Source organism: Coloeus monedula (genome assembly GCF_965178545.1).
Source record: "Coloeus monedula genome assembly, chromosome: 8".
Taxonomy (NCBI): domain Eukaryota; kingdom Metazoa; phylum Chordata; class Aves; order Passeriformes; family Corvidae; genus Coloeus; species Coloeus monedula.
The window spans coordinates 34,178,683-34,202,959 of NC_138788.1; the positions used below are offsets into that span (position 1 = coordinate 34,178,683).

Here is a 24,277-nt window from a genome sequence, read left to right on the forward strand (position 1 = left end):
CAGTTTGAGTCAAACAAGTTTAGTTCAGATCTGCACATCTAAGGAACAGCAGCCAAAAATGTTTCTAAACATTTCTGTCTCTAAAAATATACTGTAACATCTCTACACCTTCCTCTTTTGCCGTGAATGGAAGGTAGTTAAAAGCAATTAACAACAAACCACACAATGCCAACTGGTAAAGGCTAAAATGGAAAGAACATAAGAAAAAAAAAATCATTAAATAAATCATGGATATGTTGCCCATATAATCACTCAGCAGCCCTTGAGAGCACTAGCCCTAATAGCTGAAATAAATAAATAAATAAAATCAATAGATCAGTGGAACAAAAAGCTCATCTTGTCTTCTGTCCATTCATAGAACAACAGTGCATTTGTGTTGGGACAAAGACAGATTTTGGGTCCTATGTACTTTTGCTCCACAGACCCATTCTTCTTCCATTAATTGACAATGGAGTCATTTTCATACCCTTTTTTTTGGCACCCCATCTCAGTGTAATTTGTGAAAACGTTTTTATTCCAAACAAGAAAAGGGGAGGAAGCAAACAGTATCCCATGCTATTAAAAAAGATGATCTACTCCCTTGACACCTTTCTAGTAAGAATCCCCAAATTATCCAACATGTCTAACACTGCAAATAACTACTCTGAACAGTTTCAGTCCTTCCTTTTAGAACAACTGAACAAGGTTTTTGGCAGTGGTTAATTCTCACAGGACAAGCAGAAACATCGGGGCAGCGTCTGAAAACACCAAGGGGGGCTTTGGGGTTGTTGATTTTTAGGGTTTTTTTAATTTGTACTCAAAAAGACAACAACTCATCAAGCTCCCAGGTCTCCACAGTAAGGCAACCTTTGAAAGCCTTTGGGAACTGATTTTATTAGATTAAGAAAAAACTTTAAAGAAGCTGTAACAAAAGTGTTTCACTTCTCCACTGACCCTCCTGCTTGGGGCCCTGCTCTGTGCAGCCTCTCAGAGCCCTCATGGATTTTTGGGAAAACTCAGCACCACCCAAGCGCCTGCCAAGCTCCACAAACTTCAACTACTGTCTCTAATACCAATTAAAGAGAGCACAGACTTGTTTTCAAGTTACTTGCATCTAAATAATGGTGGTGGCTACCACAGGATAACATAAATTAATCTGCTCCCCTGCCAGGGATGTGCTGCTGGTGTGAAAATACAATTAATTACCATCATCTGAAACCCAGTACTATCATAGCCTTGCTCTAGGTTTTTATTCCTCATTTGTTACTTTGAGCTGTCACTTCAGGTATTTACCATAATACTATAAATAATAATTTACTACAATAAGGAAGATAAAACTCATCCAGGAGATCTCCATAAGCACTGGAAGGGAAAACCATAAAACCCTCTCTGCCCTGTCAACTCACTTAATGCAATAGTCTTTCCTGAAAGAAAGAAAAATGCAAGTTTTAAAACAGATTTACCTAAAGCAGAATGGAGCACAGAGAAATTCAACAGCACACACACATTTGCTTTCACAGCCACATATTCACAAACCCTGACACTAAAAATAACTCAGCCAACATCCCAATTCAGCCCATTCTGAAAACTTTGTAGTTGCACAATTCCCTTTTCCTCTCCTCCTTTCCACCCTTTCTCCTTGTCTCCAGAGGTTACTATCTTCTTTAGTACAATGAAGGCAGCAACTCATGTTATATAAACAAATGTTACAAGCTGACCTCAGCATCTGAGGGCCTAATTTTAGCCACCATTCTCTAGGACAAAAATACATCGGTTGACAAAAATCTTCTAGGATGGATAAAAAAAAAATACAAAAAAAGCTTAAATAATGAGACTTGGAGAGAAGAAGGAATTGAGGGGTATTTTTGGTGGATGGTTGACTGGGGTTTTTAGAGAAGCCCATGAAGAGAAATGTTGGTAGCCATCAGGTATAAAAAGAAGGGTGTTGCAAAAAATCCTACAAAACCAAACACAACAACAAAAAGAAATAATACTTCTATTCTTTAGGAAGAAAAGCTTAGGTGAGACATGAAGAAAAAGAATTTCAGTGAGATGACCACTAAAGAACAAGAATATATAAGAATATATATTCTCATATACTCTCACCAAGGCAGAGAAATGTGCATGAGTCTATCAAGGGAGGCCCTTGGCACACATGTCCTACAGGTCTTAAAAGTTAACACAAATATAACTGAAGCTGTGTTGCAGTAAAGGGATGGACTACACCATCCATGATTCCACTTTTCCCTCCTGAAAATCCAAATCACTCACCTCTATAGGATTTTGGGACTCTCATTCCCATCCAAGTATTGATGTTGAACTTTTTGCAAACTAGACTGTTTAACATCAGGGTTGAGGATAAATAACAGAACCTCATTAATATACTTCTGCTCATTAATTACACTTTTACTTGGAGACTTGATACAGTTGGCAGCTAAACAAACTCAGACAAAGAAAATAATCATTCATAGTAATGAATTGTCCTCTAGATCACATGTAACACTTCAGAGAAGTGTATTGTGATACCCCTGTAAAATTAATGAGGTCTTAGTTAAACCAGGCTTCATTAAAGTATCTCCCATTAAACCTTTCCTGGAAAATTGAAGAGAAAACATCTTTTGTGTTGATTAACTGGCTTGTCAGCCAGCTCCTACTGTAAAGACCACAAGTGAAATATGGCAGAGCCAGGAAAAGCAGGAGTTGCAGGCTTTCAGACCAAATAAATTCCACTTGACAATATTGCCTAATTAAAGCTAATATAATCAGCAAAACAGCAAAAATAAGAGCAGCTGGATTTGGAGTTAAATGAGAGGCAATACTCCAAGTGTTGCCAGCTTCAATCAAAGTAGTGCACAGATAAAATTAACCAGTTTCAGTGACTCACACTTTGGTGACAGATTTGACTTTTCTGTAGGACACAAGAACTTTAATATTTTGCTCAACATCTGAAATCTGGCCTGGTTATGAACAGCTTCACACAGGGACTGTGTCAGGAAAAGTGAAGAGCATTATCTCAATACTTATGTTTTAACCTTTTCCACCACAGCACTGCACAATGTCCATCTCTGAATAGTCAAACCCAGTCACTTTTGGGAATTCCCACAAAGAGACATTTACAGAGAAAAAATTCAGAAGGAAAGGTTGTTAAGTAGTGTTTGAGGACCATCCAAAATGTTTAAATCAACAAAAAATGAAGGGAAGCTGACGAAGCAGCACTGCATCAATTCATTTGCTCAATAGAAACCTTAAAAATACTCTTAATTCCATGCATTCTTACACTTACTAGCAAGGACTAATGGGTTTGTAGAACTACAATTGGAAATTTCTGAAATGGGAATTTTGACCTCATTCCTCAGATGAAGAAAAAAATTAAAGACACATGAAATGTGAAATATACTATTCCTCCTTAAAAAAATAATTAAAAACAAACAAACAAAAAACCCCAAAACACAAGAAAGCCACCCAAACAAAATCCACAGCTCTTTTGTCTCTGCAGTTCATAATTTACAGTTCTCACTTTAACTGCTAGTGGTTGCTATGGAGTCTCCAAATGAGCCTTCAACTAAGATTTAGTGTAAGTCAGAAATAAGCAGGGAATTTATGCTAAGCCATGAATTAGACATGATAAATTTCTACCAGCTACCATCATGCAGAAGATGGTTCGCCTCAGGTTTATTAACATGATCCTGAATAAATCTTTTTAGCAGCTCCTTTTGACAGAGACAGGCAAGTTACCTCTAGCAACTCTGGAAACATCCACCAGTACAGAACTGGCCAACAATTTAACAAACTGTGCCTCTTACCCTTGGGTTTTTATGAAAATAAGGTAGGATTTTCACTCACTTAAATCTTACACAAATTAGCAAAATCACATTTATTGAAAAAAACCATTACAGTGAAGTGGTCCCAAACTAATAGAATTCCTGTAACATGTAACAGGTGTAGAATGCATCCCTGCTGATGTGCAAATGTAGGTAGTTAATGCCACATTAATCACATTTCTATGTTTATTCTTCAAAACATCTGAACTGGGAATGCTGAACATACAGAATATTTTTAGGTTTTATAAGGACCACATGAAAATAACTTGATCCAAACCAAGTTTATTTTCTCAAGGTGCAATAATGAAGAAGAAACTTGCTGACTTCAGAGGTCAGCTGAGACCTACAGAACAAACATCTTCTGCTCTGATAAAAGCTTAGAAATAATACAATCAAACACAAATACACATATTTCCACCTCATTTCTGCTACAGACTTCAGTCATTGTAAATTCCATAAACAACTAAAAAGTAACATGGATTTCTAACATTAGGAACATAAACGTTTCTAACATTAGAAAAATAAATCCCCAGGGACATGTTCACTTCTCTCCCAAGGGAGTTCTAACTGACCAAAAAATTAAGTCCTCATTGAAAATATTTTACCAGGAAAAACAAAGTTAAGCAAAAAGATACAGCTGGGATCTGTGACTGTTTCTAGCAGAAAAATGGGATTGCAGAAAAATCTGTGTGAAATTCAGCACAGCTTCAACACCTGTACTGAGGAAAAACAGCAATAACTTACCAATCACATGCAGTAAAAAACAACAGTTTAGGGGGGGAAAAAAAGTGAGTAATTGCATTCACTGTCTTTACCTGCAATGAAAACATGTAAATAAACATGGAAACTGATATTCTGCTGTAAACAATTATATTTTCAGTGGAAATCCCCTGTCAGCATTCACTTATGGCTGTTGCTATCCAGAGTGGAGCATCTCTTTATTCCTGCCTGTTGATGCTCATAATAATGTGGTTTTCACAACCTCTCTACAAGTGTCTTAAAGAAAAAAAAACCTAGCAAGTGGCCTCAAACACTTTGTAAGAAGCTGTTAAAAGTAAACAAGAAAAGCTTTTAAATATTTATCACTAGCATGACATCAAGAACTAAAGAACGAATAATTTTTCACCCATGGTGTTTTTATTCTGTCCCACATTCCCATAGTTGTTTATCCCAACACGTTAAGTTCCATTTATTTGGTGCAGGCTTTCAGATAAGGAAAGGTGAAAGGACAAAGCTTTTATGGAAGGAAGAAGCAAAAGGAAAAAAGATTTTAAAAAGGGAGCAGCAAGCTGTAAGGGATTCTGCAGTCCTAAATAGAGCACCTGCCTTCTCACAGCCAAAAACCAGACATCCCTCCTAGTCAAAACACATTTGATAAAATACATGTTGAGAGATAAGGACTTTTGCACTAGGTACACCTTGAAGGAATATTAAAGCAGCTTGATTTCCAGAAGCATTTAACACATGTACATCAAATCAATCATCCAAAATCCTTTTGGAAGTCTTGGCCATTTTAAAAACTTCTCAAAACCGCTTTGGGTTTTAATGCCCAAACTGCAATAGAATTCAGAGTTGTCTTTCTCCTCAGGCACTAACCCAAACCATCAGAAGGAACAGCTGGGGTAAGCCCAGAGCTCTGAAGAAATCAATGTTCAAATTTAGCTGCTGATGCTCATGCAGAGGAGGATCCCAGCCACTGGGGAAGTTCAGTGAGGACATGGAAGGAAGGCAGGAGGCAGATGAAAATGATGTTAATAAGACACACACAAAAGCAGGGATTACCTCCCAACTTGTGCAATTTATCATTCTCAGAGCTTTACTACTGTATGTTTTAGTCTTTATTATTTGCTGTTTGTTTTTAACAGTCTTGCAAAAAAAAGCAAAACCACTGTGTTGCCGAAACTTTTATTGCCTTCTTAGAGTAAATAATGGTTTTACAATGCAGATACTTCATTTCTTTACTATCAAATGGTGCTGCAAGCAACAACTTGGCACTCTATAACAAGCACTGACTTTTCAGGATATTTAGTTGACTATTTATGACCTGTTCACATAAAAAGTTGTTTTGTACTAATTGCAATGCAGATTTATTCCTATAATCTAACAAAATTAATCCTGGAAAAGCCACAAGTTTTTTCAGGGCATCTCCAGTCCTTTAAACTACTCCCAGCTCATCATATTTTCCCATTTTAAGGTAAATAGTAATACCAGTGAGAAAAGGAGGCTGAATAAAAAGATGACATATGGATGTATAAAAGCACTAGCTCTTTTTGTGTGGAACTGGTGACACATTTAGCAAAACTTTTTGCTGCTCAGTGGCAGAACCATAACAAGCACGTGCTTACACCCCCAAAATCACAGAGGATTACATTAAGGCACGTCACATTAAATCTCCTTCCCCCACAAATTTCACTTTACACAGCAAATCCGAGCTTACTGAAAACATTAACTAAATTCCATAGTGAGACATGGTGAAAGAGTCTGGACAGGGGAAGATGAGCCAGACTCCTGTGGATCTTGTGGACGTGGACATGCAGGCTACCACTGGATGCATTTCACTGCTGCACGAGGAGTGATGCTGAAATTCCTGAAAGCAGCCAAAGAAATTGGCTCTCAAGTGCCATAAAATTCCAGGGGCACTGCTTACAACCACAGTCAGTCTGAGGTATTTAGTTTAAGAATGATTAATCACAGTTGAATCAGCCTTTTGTTTCTTTTCTGACATTTCAGAGCCCTTTCTAGTATTCCATCTATCTGAAGTCTGGCCATGACTTGATACTGAAGGAGACTGTTTGAAATAATTCCATTTACTTTGGCCTGCATACAAGTCTGGATAAAGGTTTCAGTCAAAACACCTCTTCACATCATAGAATGGTCTTAAAATGGCACACAGAGATAACAGGGCAAGAAGACATTAAATCTGCTGTGCACTTCAAAGTGCTCTGGGAGTTATTTACCAGCATCAGTGGGGTGGCCTCAGGGGAAGCACATCCTTGACCAAAACAAGTACTGATCCATGCTCCAACTGCAGCGTTTGCATGCAAACACCAACACTGAAAAAGCCTCACAAACCCCAGAACTAAGGAAACTCACGTAAAAAATGTCACCAACAAATCCCTCCCAACATGAGAACTTAGAGGAGAAAGGGATTTAAGGTCAACAGAGGCAAATGCAAGGCAGCAAATACACTTATTATTTATACCAGAAACACAACCTCAACATCTATTTAACGACCCTCACCACAAGACTCGAAATCAGTATCAAAGGACTGCAATGGAAAGACAAGAAAGGACCTCAAAGAGTTCAGAAGTAATTGGAAAGTGGGAATTTAGTAAGGTAGAGCCACAGAGTGAATTTTACTTGAAGGATGCAGGATAAAACAGACAGAATATCAACACAGGAAGAAAATCCAAGGTCCTCTCAAGCATTCCTCTGATATGGCTGTTTGCTAAAGGTGCTTCTTTTGCTTCTGTAATTCCATAAATATGCTTGTTTATTACTGCATTTAACTGAAAACATTAACAAGTACACATGAGAAGCAACCCTGAGACCAACCTCATTTTCAAGTAAAATACTTTCTTATACTTAAAACTTTATCACATGCTCCAAAATGCATTTGGAAAAAGACTTTGCATCGTATGATTGTAGAAAATTTTCCAGGAGACTGCTTTCCAATGTGAGAACTACCACATCTAACAGAGCCCGAGAAGGTTTCCCACAAGGTCATGAATTTCTTCAGAGAATCATTTTAAGCTTGTATTACCCTAACCTACCCAGAAAAAATGGAACAAAGCCATTGCTTAAGGATTTTCACTGGATTTTTCCATATTAACATAATAGAACTACAGGACTCCTTTTGTCTCAATTTAATGTAGATTTTATTTTACCAGTTTGTAAATATTAACCCATACATGGGAACAAATCTGAGAGAGACTGGGAACTAAAAGATATCCTAATATTGCAATTGAGTCCCTTCCCCCATTTTAAAGTAATTTTACTGGGACTCCACTGCTTTTAAATCACATTGCAATCAAATGTTGGCTGCTTGGGAACAAAAGGAATGGGAACGGTGAGTCAAAAGGGAGCTTTATTTTAAAAACCTCTGTAATTATGTCTGATCCATGGGTTAGTTGATACTCTAATCATTCATCTTCCTGCCTGAGAATCCAGAATTCTCCAACTCTGTTACTGTGCCAGAGGAATCCCAACTTCAGGATCTGCTTCCAGGACTTTCAGGCCTCCAATCTTCCACTGGACTACACACTATCCATACACCAAATTGTACCATTTGTAGAACGAGAATCCTTCAGGTGAAATGGCACACACTGACCCCCAATAACTGCTTCCCAAATCCTGTGCCTTCAGTGTAAATAAGTGCTTGTGTTCTCATAAAACACTGCTCATACAAAGAAGTGCTCCTGTGCTCAGCCTCCATTTCTGAACATCCCAGCACAAATAATGTGCAAAGAGAATGACAAGAAAAAGGCTAAAAACCCAGCAGAGAGCTTTCCAGCTCCTTCTCTTTCTTTCCTTCATTTAATTTCCTTACCTGACACCAGTTTAACAACAGTCACCCACAGCCTGTCACTCTTCCACAGCAATATCATTAAGGGAAGGGAGCCTCTAACATCTCTATTAAACTGCAATAAAGCAAAGTCTTCAACCTGTAATGCCTCTAAATCAACCAGGCATGACTGAAATTACTTAATCTGCAAAGTCAGGACTTCCCCACCCTACTTCACCACTCCCAATCACTTCACAAGAGCAGCAGCATTATCCAGATGCATTTCAGAGCTTAGTTTGATATTTTGGATCCGGTGTTCTATTTCAGTGAGGGTAAAGTAGAACTACAGAATTAATGTCAACCTGATTTTCCATTCCATTACTTTTGTCTACTTCTGAAACAAATACACCCAGGAAAGAAATAGAAAATAGAACAAAGGCCCTTGCAATTCATTTATTAGAATACTGCTGTCCCAACAGAGAGCATTGTGTGTGTGTCTCTGTGTGTTCTAATCATACATGTACAGGCTTTCTTCTTATCCTCCCCAGTCCCTGCTCCAGCTTCAATTACCTAACACATTGACTTGTGTAGACTTCTGGAAGACTAGAATGTATATTCTACCAAACCACAGTCATATCAAATAGTCATTAATTCTAAGCAAGGGAAGAAAAAGAGCTTTTGTGAGCAAAACAAAATGTGAAATACTCCCACTACAATTTAATCAATTTCCATTATTTAAGAATGAAATCTAGGAGCATTGTGGAAGTTTTATATTCTTGATGCAGTCATTTTCAAATTGCAGCACAGGCTCAACAGAACACAATAAATAATACAAAGAAATAGTGGTTCCTTTAATGCACTGCCTCATGTATGAGCTTTATTTAATCCGGGTACACAAAGTTCATGGTTTTAGTAAAACACTACAAGCAGCTGAACCAAAGTTTCTCATCCATGAAATCTTTCAGAACTGAGATGTTTTTTGCCCTTATAGCCAGATTTGTTTCTTAAGTGCCCTGGTAAACTAAATCCATTCTTTTCACAAGTCTTGAACCATGCAGGTTGTAGAAGAGACAAGGGATGTTAAGTTGCAGTGTCTCAACACAAACAAATCACCCCAAACTTTTAAATCTCTCCAAAGAGTAGAAGAACTAATCAAAACCTTTGGTTCAACCTGGGGATGGGACAGCCTTTAAGATGATTCACATGACAGAGGGCAGTTTTTTCCAACTCACCCATTTGCTTGCCTCAAACTTAATATTCTCTTTGTTTGGCCAGCAGATGGACATGATAAATTCAAATTGGCAAAAGAGACACACACACACACACTATCTAACAAAACAAGAGGGATTTGTTATTTTCAGAAGACTGAATCATCATGGTCACCTGTAGTGTAGGCCATAATTAAGATAAAATTCCTTCACAACCATCACTTTAATGAGCCTCACAATTTTTTGGCTATTTGAAAACCAGTTGAAAACACTGCAGATTTTTTAACATATTTTGAGAGGAGGGGGAAAAAAGGAAATGAAAACACCACACCTCTTTCTCTAGGTTTTGTGAGCTTTTTATCCTTCCACATTATTAACAGATAAAAATGGCTATGTGTAAGTGTTCAGCAAATTGCTATCAAAGTTCAGTACTCTGAAACTGTATCATAATAATATCTGAAAGCAATGATACATTTAACGAGAAGAGGTAACACATTCACAAGATCTAAAAAACACAAGAGAAACACTCTTAGGCACTGAGGTCTCAATAAAGGTGAAGCCAACAGGGGTTACAAAGGAGTCACAGCAGTTGCTGTAAATGCTCTGTAGATTCTCCTGATCCTCTCCTCAAAAATCTGCTCTGGCTCCAAATCGCTGCTCACCAAACTTCTCACTGGTTTCATGAGCAGAGCAAGTCCCCAAACTCTAACAAAAAATAAAGAGGAAAACCCAGCCAAGCCCAAGAAGACATGTTATCACTGCTTGGAGTCACTAAGCAACAGTTACAAATATGCCAACCTCAAAAAGGGAGAATTTTAGTGCATTGGAAGAGATACTGTAAACACGAGATAGCCAGGTAACCAAATGACAAACTACTATCTGACAGCCTTGGAAACCTCTCCTAAGCCAAGATGTAACAAATAGCACATGCAGCTAAATTGGAAAAAAAAAAAAAAATAAAGCCCTAAGCCAAGTTAAATAGTAACCAACATTCAAATTTAACCATATAACGTCTACATTAAAATCTAAAATGACAATTACGAAATATTATATTACTATGAACACTGTCAAAAGCTTTGAATAACAGCACACTAAGGAAATAAGTGAAAACACACTTTACCTTGTATCTCATTTTGGGGCATGAATGAATGTAGAAACCCATATAATAAAAACAGAGATCAGGAGCTTTTTCATGAAGCTGTCTAGTAAAAGCAATTTCCCTGAGAGGGGAAAGAAAAGATTAATTACATTTGAATACAATTCTTACAGTGATTTTACCTCTTCATATTGAAATATTTTACAGTTACCTGGCTCTTGATCTATATAAAGGACTAGACTTCTATAATAAAGAATGAAGATCATAAACTCCAAACTAATGTTTTTAAAAATCTCAAACACAATAAACTGAAAATTAATACTTGGAAACCAAACAAACAAATCACCAAAATGCACAACACCATGTCAGGTGTAAAAATACTTTCATTTTTGTGTTTTGGTCTGCCAACTGCCTGATTTGAAATTTTAATAAAAGGGACTAAGAGCCTCTATTTAATAGGTTTCTTGTTAATATTCATGTACCTTGGAATTCTACAGAAATCTGGCCCAGCTATTGCATGCAGACTGGCTAACGTGGCTCAGGAAAACATCAGAGTGATTTTAAAAAATAAGCTTCAAGGATAAGCCTCTTGTTTGTTCTATCATTTATGCTCCAGCGATTTGCATGTAAAAACATCTATCTTTATGCAACAAAAGGTATTTTTAACCATCCCATGATTGTTAGTATGATTTTCTCATTTATTCTGAAAGAAAAATGTCAATGTATTCCAAAAAAAGTTTGCTTTTTATTTTACTGGCACAAGGAAAGCACTGTTACTACAAAGACTCAGCCAGTGCTTCCTCTATAATGATCATTTTTACAGCATTTCTAACTGTGCAGATCACTTTTGTAACAAATCCCATAAAAAATGGATGCCGGTTCTTACTTTCTGTGTCAAAGGGATAAGAAGATGTCCCTGCTCACTGCAGGGGAGCTGGAATAGATGATCTTTAAAGGTCCCTTCCAACACAAACTATTCAAACTGTTCTCTGATCCAAGACACGAGTATATACATATAGGAAGCATCTACAAATACTGGAGGTTCTTTATCACTTAAATTAGTATCACTCAGTATTTCTTGATTTTTTTTTTCCTTTGATAAAATTGGTATTTCCAAGCAGTTTCTTCCCCTCTTGTTCTCTACTTACATGCCTACATATCTCAAATGTTCCTCAAATCCCATCCTTTCTACAACTCAGCAGCAAAAATTCTCAAGAGTGGCCTGAAGTGGAAGTGACAGCAATGCAGTCCAACCTCCTTGGAGTAAAATTGGCAACAGCTTTGAAGGTATCAGATTCCTTTGCAACTTCCTAAGTCCTCCCTAACTCAACTTTTTTTTTTCCCTTTTTGAAAGAAGAACGAGGTTGGCTCCCTCCAGGACTGTTGGGAACTCATTTTTATTGCCTTAAATGCTGCAGAATTTACAAGCTGCTTTTTCACAAGTTGAGCCATGCACGCATGGTGCAGCGACAAAGCTTTAAATTTATTATGTAGAAAATTTAAAATAATTTAAAGAATTCGCAAGCACGGATTATGTCAGTCTATTATTACATAAAGAAATGTGATACATACAAATACTAAAAAACAGTTCTTAGGGGGACTTAGTGTTTTATGTTATATGTTCATCTTGCAAGGAAAAAATTAGGCTAATTCCAAGTATCCTGCATATGTAATGGAATAGTTCTAAAAAATCTAGATCATTAGAGAAAAAAAGATCAATTCTAAGTCATAGGAGTGAGTTCCAACATTTTTCCACATTTGTTAATTCTGATTAATTCTATAAAATTGTCCAATCCTAATCAAAATCCAAACAAATTCAGATTAGACCTTTGAGATACTAAATTGCACATGGTTTATCACTTATAGCAAAAGTTTATTAACTAATTGTGCTAAGAAGTTTCCTAAAAGTGTTTGTGCTTCACACAGCTCAAGTTGTGCCGTTTACCCACCCTGGTGGGTGACACTGAACCTGACACTGCAGCTGAGGAGCTGCACCTGCAGAGAAGGTGCCTCTCACCAAGAGGCCTTGGAGAAAAGAGAAAGCTGGATCTCACAATTCCAGCGCTCCTTTTGCACCTGAGAGAGTGCAGTGCAAATCTCAACAGGTGAAAAGATTCATGCTACAGGCTTCTCAGACTCAAACTTGTAAACAGACATGTCTGGCATGAGGCTCCAACCCCGCTGCTTCATGAGCAGCTCCCTGGAAACATCACATTTGTCTGTGGCCAACTTACTTAATGCCAACAGAGAAGCAAGAAAGGTAAGAAAAAAATAGTTACACAAGTATTTCCACTCATTTGGGTGCAGGTTTTTTTCACTTATAATAACAATGGAATCATAAAATTGCCTATGGAAGAAAAACAGTAACTTGCAATTTCACATACAAGTTTCATTCACAGTGAAAAGCGATACCCACTATTCCTACTGTTTTGCAAGACCATGTTGGACAGTTAATTCAAGGCTTTAAAATTCATAGGATTACTCTCTCCATTAGCCTTTCTGAAAACTAAGATAATGAGATTAACATACCTGAAAAATATACTTAGTGCCAGTACAGCAGGAGACCACTAATTCAGAAGACAACGCTTTTTAGGTATTCTGTTATTTATGATCTCAATGTGCATAAAACTATAAAAGTGATTAATTTCATTTGGTGACTGGGCTAAGAAAAAGGTCAAAGGAAAAATTATTTCTATTCAAACAAAAAAGGGGCTTTTCCTGCTGGAACCAAGCAATACTAAATTATTTTCAGGGGCAATAAAAATGAGGCATTTTGTTTCTGAGTGTTATTTTATCTGTAAAAGTATTTAGCTAACTAGAAAGATACATCCCTAGTCAAGGATGACAATTAATTTATTTGGAAGGCAACCAACCCCACAGCTACTTTGCTAAAGGTAGTGTTACTAGTACATATTTAGACTAAAAATAAAAGCACAAGTTTAGAAACAAGTATCAATTCCTACCATTCCATCCAACCAGATAACAAAAACGTCCTCTTACCGTAATGCAGAGTAGACTCCCAAAGATAAGAAGGAAAAGTCTGGATCGTAGTACAGATAGACTGAGGACACACAGTAGGGCAGGATATCAATTACACCAACAGCAATTATCTTCCCATCCAGCCAATACTGCTGGTGGAAAGAGCCATAGCCACATTCCGGTCCGTTTGGGGCATGCTCTGCCTAAGCAAGAACAAGAGAGGGATTAACTCCCTGATGAACTTTCAGTACGAAAACAATTTTAAAGAGAATTTTAACACATAAGTAAGTACTGTAAAAATTTTTGCTGGCCATCTGTATTTAGAAAAAGGAAAAAAGGCATTTGAAAGGCAGGGAAAACAATGTTATTTACTGGATCTTTTGTGCCGTTCGCTGTACTCATGATGGGTATAACCCACATATTCACATCCCAAATGTGAATCTGATATAGCCTCTACCATCCAGCTCTTATGGTACTGACATGAAAACCAATGTGATTCATCAAGTTATTAATGCATTAGCACATGCAAACAAATTCTGCAGACACCCTGTAACTTGTGGTCCAGCAAGAGGCAAAGCCGAGGGCAGGAAGGTGAATGCAGACACATCCCTGGGCTGGCCCTTCCCAAGGCTGGCAGTGGCTGCCTGGTGCCTCCAAAACTTCCTGCCACAGCAAGGACCCTCCAGATTCTCTCCTCCATGTCCCCAAGCACTGGAAGCACTTTATCCACAGAAACTGAGCTCCTCAGAGTGGCCATTAAATTTACATCAGAGGAGCATTCATAAAAAAAAACTGAACAGCTTATTCTTTATTTATGTGATGTTTACTCTCTGTAACTAACAAAACACCTCTTATCCAAGAACCTGAAACTGTGTGGCAACAAAATCTGTGGAACCTCTTCTCTGTCAGCCCACATCAGAGCAAATCCTGCAAAAACACCAAGGGACTGCCTATTGTTGTGTGCTGTGGTTTTGGATGTGCACTGAAGTTTGACTCTGGATGGGGTAAAGCACCTCGAGCCAGAAACCGATCCTTGAAGTTAAGAAGAAAATGATCTCCCTAATTTAAACTGTATTACACAACCAACTTTGGCATGCCATTTTCTCCCACGTCAAGTTTACTTTAATCCTGAATTCCACTGTGCTCAACTTAATTATCCATCTAGTCATGTTTTTCACTGCACTGCCAGGTCTTCAGAAAGCTGCTTCTCACTCAATAAATCTGACAATATTGCCTGCTATTACCAACTGTTCTGCATTACAACAGCAGAAGGTGGGTTTAATCAAGTATTTTGATACAGTAGCCCAGACTGAAGAGATGATAGGCAGAAGTTGCTCTAATTGGTACCACATGTGTCAAAAGAAATCAATCACGTGAACAAAAATAATTTCAACTGGCTTACCCAACCAGCAAGTCCCAAAATCAAGGCCACATAACAATATGTTTGCATTTTTATATAGTTACATAGCATAAAACTAGATGTGGAGCTACCAATACTCTAAAAGTGAAATGATAAAACATTTGAGAGCTCCACCTGCAGTATGTGAGGACATTAAACTCAGCTATAGTACATTAAAATGTGTTTCTCTTGTTCAGATAAAGCACACTTATCCAACAGTTATGATTTCATTCAGCATCATCAACTTTTCAACAGAGCCAAATGAAATCGCATGGTCAGTGGTAAAATTTTAAGCAGGGACACAGTCAAGTAAAAGATGTTCTCTAAGGATTTCTCGGCACAGGTTAAGTTCCCTTCTCAGAGTGCAGTCAGTGACAGAAAAATGAAACATCTCAAAGCCACAGGGAAATGAGGTTGGTAACAGAACACAGACTTGCTTAAATAAGTTTCAGTTACAACAGATTTTCTCTCTTTGTCAAAAATTCATCACATAGGATTTAATGAATGTTAAAGAAGATAGTCTAAGCCACCATGGAAAAGATTTTCACTCAAAGCAAAGTCTTCTGAAGTTAAACAAATGCTGTGTCTGTGTGTGACCCCAAACCTCCAAAGAGCAGCGCATGGGTTTGGTCACTGGACCTCTACAAAGTGAAGTATCAACATCAGTTAAAACTTCTGCCAAAGTACAACCTGCAGTTATTTCACTAATGCAATTACAGTGAAATGCCATGAACATAAGAGAGTCTATGTTCTGGAACAAACATAATGAGCACAGCACTGATTTCAGGCAGAACAGTCGGGGATCTCCATTACATTAAGCAAATAACATTTTAAAGAGAGCAAGACTTCCCTCCACCTTCAAAAATTCTCATACAATGTAATCCTTTGTAATGCTTGTCAGTATTACATTTTCTCCCATTTCTCAATGAATACTTGGCTCCTTTAACTTGATTTCCTGTGCACTATCCAGGCAATTTGACCTGAAACAGGTCTAGAATAAGAAACATTTTCCTGAAGCAGCTACACCATTTCACACCACTGACATCTCCATTGGGACCACGTTTGTCAAGGGTGATGCAAAATACACCAGTGACATCAGGGGAGCAAGCCCCACCAGAAAGGGCTTACCTTATCTACCCAAAATGATACATTAGCCCTGGAATCAATCTAGAGGGATTATTTAAAATACCAAGTTTATAGTCCTATTTCAATACAATGAATTATTATAAGCTGATGATATTGAAAAAATCCAGGAAAAAAATCGAAATCACAATTTTCAATGTTTAGACTGCCATGCATATGAAAACGCAACATATTCCTTTACATGTTATTTCTCCCTGTCTTCATAGCCTGCTAGCTAATGATTCCACGAACACATTTGATTGCTCACACTTTATAACCCATTATTAAAATTTAAATATTTAACAGAACTGGCATTACATATTGCCCAGTTAGTACCTCAGTGTACTAACTGCTTATGATTGAACTTCAATGATGGTGAGAGCACTCGAATTTCTTCAAAGCACATTGGTCTGTCTTTAATATTAAGAGGTGTTTTGCTTATTATAATTAACAAAAATGGGTCCTGCCCATATGTACAATGCATGGTTATTTTTCTCTGGGAGGTTTAATGAAATTTCTTATTTTCTACTTTTCCCTTTTACCCTCTGCTGTGCACGGAGGGAGGAGGAAGATATTAAATTTATGCTATCAAAGAAGAAAAAAAAAAAAAAAAAAGGCCAGGAAACCCATGACTTCTCCACTCCAGTGGAAATTATTTGCAAAATAAGCAAAGTGATTAATTCCAGCAGTTCCTTTCCCGATAGCACACACACAAACCTGCCATATGGTAGATTTCTGTGTCTTGGTTAGAAACACATTTCCTTTCCAGAACTGCATCCTCCTTTCATTGGGGATTAGTAGGACACTCTTTACAGAGCCACATTCTGTGCCTGACTGGAAAAGTCTAGAATTTGAGCTACACTGTCAACTACTGAGTCAGGACAGGGACATTAAGCTTAAAATGCTGAAAGGATTAGTGAAGGCACAAGAGACTTCAGTCCCAAGAGGTGCTGAGTCCCATCATGGGGATGTCTACACGACTGCAAGGAAGAAAAAAGCAATTTGCCAAAGTCTCTAAATGTAATGAGTTTTCATTTAGTCCTGAGCAGTGTATCAAACGTGAGTAAAATACAAACCTTCTAAGAAGATGACCTGGGAGCTACAGACTTGTAATGATCTCACTTATTAGATCTCCTAAAAATTAAAGCCTATCAATAAACAAAATAATGCAAAGCAGAGGCTAATGTGCTTTTTAAAGCACAAAGGTCAAGATTCACAAACATTTCAGTTCTTTACAATTCAAAAGCATCTCAGCATGGTTAATAGGAGAAGAAAGGATCATTTGCATAACAGAAAACAGATCACTTTCCATCATGCTGCATCTATTACATTCTCCAGACTGGTAGGTGAATCAGTGAAGACTGAATGATCTGGCAGCAAACCAAGAAGATGATTCAGAAGTATTCAGGATGGTTAAAAAAGAACTGAATGTAAATAGCTCCAGAAAAATCCCATAATACTGAGTGATCAAAAAGGTAGAGGAGATACCAAATGTTCATAAATGCATGGAACGTAAATGCATGCTGGAAAACATATTGCTATAGGCACACCCAAAACAATGGGCATAAATCACCAGTTCTTTCAAAGAGATCATTTTGACAACAGTTTTATTAAATTGTCTGTTTTATGCTTAACATCAGTCAAGATGGAAAAAAAAAAAAGCTAAGCAGCAATTAGACAATAATTTGAGAACAAAACAAAACTATCCCTCGACTGTGTAACGCCATGGCCCATCCGAGAGCTGAGGCTCAGTCCAGCTGCTGTTTCAGGACGACATGGAGCAACCTGGGCAGGACAAACACTGAGATGACCATCAGTGATGCTGACACAACTGGTCCACGACATCCCCCTCACTCACTGGGCACCAAAACCCAGGAATCACCCTCAGCAGTCTGGATTTTCCTTGGAACCTTCTTCCATGAGTCCTCCCACCTTGGCAAGAGCAGGGTCCCAGCCCACACTGTTCTGGCTGAGTCCTGCAGGCCATTCCCCTGTGCTGAACCATTACCACCATTCCACATCTGTCTGTGTGAACTGGCAAAATGGCAAATGGTTAAATGCAGCCTTGAAAAAGAAAGGATGAATAAAAAACCACCTCAAACAATTCACTTTACATTATGCTGTTGACTGCTAGACAACTGCCTAGTTTTCTGCTACTACATACTGTATTTTTTTTTTAAAGCATTCATTTTTTCTGTCAGAGCTCATAGCCAAAACAGAAACTAAACTGAATAATAAAATGAGGAAATAAAAAAGACAGGAAGAGTTTGGGTGTTCATACTATTTGCAGCTAATGATAACATTAAAAACTCTAAAAATTACGAACTGAAAACATGTAAGGTTTAAATTTTATTTTAAATTATTTTTGTTCAAAAGAGTAAACACACTACACACTGCTAGGTTTGCTTGTGGCAACTGTTTCAGAATAAAGAATTTCAAGAATCCCTTGGCCTCTGATATATAACCCCTTTTATTTAACTTCATCTAATTGAAGACATCTGTAGTGGTGCCACACAAAATTTAATTCAAGCTTCGAAATGTCAATAAAAAGTGTCTGTAAGAAACAATATGGGTATAAAGCTGGCAGGGTAGTGTGCATCAACATCTACATAGCCATACAAAATTAAGAATATAATGGCAGTCTGCTGCCCGAGTTGACGAGGTGATAAAAGCCCTTTTCCTATAAAGTCTAATGAGCTCTATTACTCTTCAGCTTTCAGGAATGCAAAGGCCAGTGGACTCAGCAGAGAAAAGCAACAAACTCTCCACACATGGATTCACTCAAACTGCAACATATCAAATTACCAGTGTAATTACTATAACCTGACAATTTCATTACAGTCACGCCGTCCTGAGCTCTTTAAGACGAACAAGAAAGACACTGCAAGGAATCCATGGCAGTTTGCTCACTTGAAATGAAGGAACAGCATCTCTCCTCAACTTTTACCTCAGATTGTAGTCAAATACAAGTTTAGCATGTTATTTAGTAATACATTCTTTTCTTTTCCTAGAAATAAATCAAAAATCAGGAAAGACATGGGGTTTTGTGCTTCTCTTAATGCAGTGCTATGAAATTCAGTGGTAGCTGATTATCTTGCAAAGAAGCCAACAGCCTCCTTTGGAAACAGAGCAGTATCTTCCTTACCAGTCAGTGGAGACAGAAATTCTGTGCCAGCCACCTCCACCACCTCTAACAATGGTTGGCTGTCTACAGAGAGCGTAGAGGACACTCATATATTCATTAAATGAAATAAATTAATTGCAAACCCCCCATCCTGAATGAATACATACCTCCAGAGGGGAATCACAGAGGAATCGTGTGAACTGCATCGAGGTGGGTTCATCAGGAACATGTGCCCAAGAAAACAGCCCAAATATGCAATGCAGAGAAAGAAAACTATTAGCAATGCTTTAGGATGCATTAGTAGTCAAATACACTCTTTCAAATCCATGTCTTTGAAAAGCATCACCAGACTTTGTTTATGGAAATTTCATTTAAACCTTAAACTCTCACATTCTGTTTAGTAGTACAAATAGATATGGTAATCAACTATGCAAAGTACTTGCTTTTCTATAAAACAGAAGATGGTTTTTAAAAATATGAAGTGAGAGAATTATCAGACCTGTAATACAGGTCTGTCTCTGGTGTCCTTTATTTTAAATCAAGCATTACCCTCCTCTGTGGCTCCCTGCAACAGGGAGTCTTTTCCCACTGTTCCATTGGCACCTCCCCATCACCAAAGCAAATGGGCTGGGGCCCTCACACCTCTTCACAGAAATTAATTAATTTACATTCAAAAATCAAAAGCAAGCTCATTTTAAGTTTAAAGAAGAGGAAGGGAAAATAAAAGAATGAAAATCAACCTCCTGAAAGTGCAAGCATTTCAAACCTGGATTTTTGACTCAGTACAAAATGATGTGCTGCTGATAATTCATCTAAAGGGCAATGTTTTAATGATCTGGAGCTTGCCCAAGATTCTTAGAGTAATGAAATACAATACTTATTTACTCACTATCATTTACTTATTTGATACAAATACTCCCTTATTGGTGGAGTCCACATTAAACACGTTGCAAAGTTCTGGTATGTATTTAACCCCAAACACTCCCCTGTTAAATGAGTAGTCTAATACACAATTTAATTCCCCCCTCTTGTAATGGCTGGGTGATTTAGAAATTCAGCAGTTCCCACACTGCAAAGTAATAGTAAATAGGAATTTTTAATTAAAAGTTAGATAAAAACAATATATATAGACAGCTACAAAAACCTGACTGTTGTCAAGAATTCCATTAAGTTCTGAGATTAATTACAGGGGAATACAAAAAAATGGGGGGATTGTTTGTCAGCCATCCCAATTTTCCCAGGGAAGGGGAGGAGAGGAAGGCAGGCAACAATAAAAAGTGCCAACAGTATAAGTTGCTGCCTCATCTTGCTTATCTTGTCCTGCTAATCTATGGATGGATGGGAAACCTTTGGACATAGACTTTATGGAAGAACACTGAATTTCTATATGCTGATAGTAAAGGGGATTGTACATTTCCTATAATTTACCATTTCAGATCTAGTCACTACCACTCTAAATTACTCAGAGTTTGGAAAAGCAAATGACTGTGGTATCTTAATTAAACTGTAGAATTATTTTGGTTTGGTGGATAAGGAAAAAAGCCACCAATAATATTTAAAGAGAAAAAAGGGAATTAAAAATTTGAATTATTGAGTTATTTTCCTGTAATAAAAACACAGAGTTACACATTCTTACACTGAGTGCATCAGTCCCTACAGCCAGTGGTTTTAGAAAGTGGAGGTTTCTGAAAAAATAAACCATGTGTTATTAATTTCCATGTCAGAAGACCCCCAATAGTTCTTAATCTGTAACTTTAGCTTTATAGTGCAAGTTAAACCCTATGGTGAGAAAACTGAGCCCACAACACTCTTCAGATAGTTTTATCTATTCTCCAGGCCCTGCTCCCCAATCCCTGGGCTCTGAGGGTGAAGGGGGACTTTTAAAGTGTACCTAAGCATAACTTCTGCTGTTACAGCTGCTAGGAAAAAAATTTTAACTGCACCTGAATTTGTATCACAATCTTAAGGGCAAAAAACCACCGTAAGTCTTGTTATAAATTATTCCACCTGATGATACCTGGTAAAGTTCAGAGGTTAGAAAATTTTCTTAAACTAGTCTAGACATTTATTTAAAAAGGGAAGACATTATATTCAGCTTCTGAATTAACAAACTCATCTAACACTGCAAGATTATTATGAACACAATTAAAAATTATTCAATAAACCAGGAAAGAAATACAGCCAGAAGCTGATGTTGCATGTAAAATAACTCAGTATGTCACATAAGCACAATTAAAATTCCCTTCACAAAGCCATGCTTTTCTAATTTTAATTTCTAACTGATTTACATAAACTTTTAAAAGCTATATAATACATAAGAAATCCACAACATATTTACTTTGGTTCAAACTAATTACAGCTGCCAGAAAGAATCAACTCAACAACAGGGAGTAAGTTTAAACATAATTAATAAAACTAAGAGAAGAAAAACATCACTGAGAATGAAATCAAAGGGAGAAAAAAGGCAGAAAATTAAAAGGTAGGTTGGGTTCAACCCAAAGCTATTTGCTGGAGTAAAAGCAGGTGCAGAGCTTTAAAAAGATAATAAACCAGAGCATTAACACCTGCTCCCTTTCACACAGAGGGAAAGAGATTCAGGTGCTAAACCAGAATGGGTTTCACCTGGCAGCTCAGGAATTTCTGGAAGGGAAGGTTCCTGATGTCACACAGGGACACAGGTTTGCCTTCTCAGGAAACCTTCCAGGTGCCAGCAGCAGAACTGTCCCATTATCTGAGATCTTCTGCAAGGAGGCATCACAAAAAGCATTCATTTATCATTTCCCCTTTGACAGTATTAGGGTTTGCTCATATTTGCAATTCACTGTTAAGGAAAATTGAGTACTTGCCCTTTTTTTGGGGATACAGAAGGGATGGGATTTGGGCCTTCCTTCTTTTTGTTTTTTAAAATCTAATCCCTGAATGGAATTCAAATAAACCAAGGATTTTGGTCATGAGGGGTTCTTTGCTTTATTTTTCACAGAGGTGCCAGGCTCAAAATAAAAGATAATGATGACAAATCATAACACCTACAAATCCAGTGCATCACCTCTGTGCTGCCATATTCTAATTGAAATAATCTTCCTTACCCAAGACAGACTAGAATCAATATTAACCATAAAGCTGTGCAGTGAAAAACTAGAAGTCAGTGTTTCAGTAAGGAGAGGAGAAGCTACTAACCCTCCCACTGAAAAGAAAACAACAAACCAAACAATAAAAACAAACTATCTAGGAAAACACATGGAAACTGAGCTGAAAAATGAATTAAATTCTTCAATTTCTTGTAAAAATCAAAAAAACAGGACAAAGTTTTTTGTCAGGAAATTTTTACAGGAAAAAATTGTGCCAAACCACCCTTGAACTTGGCAATAAACTAGAGCCCAGCAGAGGAATCAAAGATTTATCCCCAGGGTGGCTCTACTTAGCATTTTCAACAATTGCTTACAAAATACAGAAATGCTAAAAGAAGAGAGTTTCAGAGATATCCACAGACCTGAAGGTGAAGAGTGGGCCTTCAAAATATAGTGCTTAAGGAAAGTGGGGATTTAAAGTTTAAATGCATGTCTCAAATGTAGTTTTCAGTCTAAGAACTGGACTAATGAAATAACCACTGATACATTTCAGTAACAATTTCAATTCCTTTATGCAGTGACAAAAGTCTCTGAGGCTTTCTTGCTCATAAGAAACTTCCTCTCAGTATACTGGAGGTTTATCAGTATTACAGTAAAGATAATTTCATTTTATATGGATTTACATAGAAAACACAGTGGGAAAATCAGGAAAAACAATATAAACTGAGATGCAAAACAACCTGAACTGAAATGATATGACTGTGGACAAGTTACTTAATTGTCTGGATGCCTAAATTCTTTGGCTGTTATAGGCATTTCATGACAGAATCCACAGCACTGCAGTCATGAGGGCCACACAAATAAACAGAAGGCATTAGGCTGATCTAGAAATATTTGCTCTAAGTCTTTAAGTCAGAGCTACCAGGATGCGAAATGCAAGTTCACTGCAGTGAGATGTTCTGCCACGGCTTCCAGGAGCTGTACAAAAATGTATAGAAGGCTAAAAATAACCACAAAAGCTATTGATTTCTCAGCATTCTCTCACTGGAATATAAAAGAGGAAGCTAGGTTAGAGAGACCTAAAAGTTTGCAACTGGCTGCTGATACCAGTTTGGAACTGATCAGAACGTGTTCCTTGGCATTTCCCAGACTACTTGCTCCGTTTTCTCTATTAGTTCAAGTGGATTCCTGGGAAGCAATTAGAAAAAAAAAGGGGGAGGGGTGAAAATAAAACCCCACTATACGTATTTCAGTAATTTTTTGCACCTTTTCAAACAGTGTATCTTTTGTGTGTCCTGAAATTCTTTTCTTCCAAGACAAATATTTAGTTAAGCACAAAGCAAAGAGAGAGTCCAGCTACTTTCACAGAGGGAACAGACAGATACTGTTTTTCTACAAGTTTGTCATTATGAAGCCCTTGTGAAAAGTTAAATAAAACGTTTGCTTCAGGAGGTCTAAACAGCAATAAACTGTTCATTCTTGCTCTTTCTGGAAACTACTGTAGAATTTTTATGATCTTTTATGGAAATGTTTTCTAGCTTGTGGAGCTGCCACATAGCTTGTTTCAGTTACCCTTCAGCTGTGTTTCTTAAAGACAAAGACTGCTATGAAAGACTTGAGGATTCTGACACTGGGTCAGAAATGTGATGCCTCTGATGAGAAGATACTTCATTAAGAAGAACTGCCAGAGACACCCTCTATTCTATCCAAATTAGCCATTATTTCATTGGGATCACAAAATTTCCTTCTTGAGATGAAAAGGTAAAAAGATGTTTTGACTGTATTTGTTTCACCTAAAAGCTTTGCCTCTAGACCCCCACAGTTCCACACCTGTACCCGTCATTTCACCTATCATATCGCTTCATCTAAAACACACAGGATTCAGGTGGCAAAATGTTCTGAAATAGCTCCAGATATTTCATCCTGAAGCTGGGGTAGAGTTGGATCACAGCATCTTCCAGGTGATTTGTATTCTGC

General features: G+C 37.5%; 1 protein-coding gene across 3 annotated transcripts in view; it reads right to left on the reverse strand.

Moving 5' to 3' along the window:
• Window positions 1-24,277, reverse strand: part of ATE1 (arginyltransferase 1) — a 71,429-nt gene that overhangs the window by 33,758 nt on the left and 13,394 nt on the right. For all 3 annotated transcript variants that reach the window (XM_082285960.1, XM_082285959.1, XM_082285958.1), the window contains exons 8-10: window positions 19,400-19,432; window positions 13,609-13,790; window positions 10,633-10,732 (exon numbers count right to left, since the gene is read on the reverse strand). In XM_082285960.1, coding sequence (XP_082142086.1) covers window positions 10,633-10,732; window positions 13,609-13,790; window positions 19,400-19,432 — 315 coding nt within the window. The remainder of the gene's footprint in view (window positions 1-10,632; window positions 10,733-13,608; window positions 13,791-19,399; window positions 19,433-24,277) is intronic.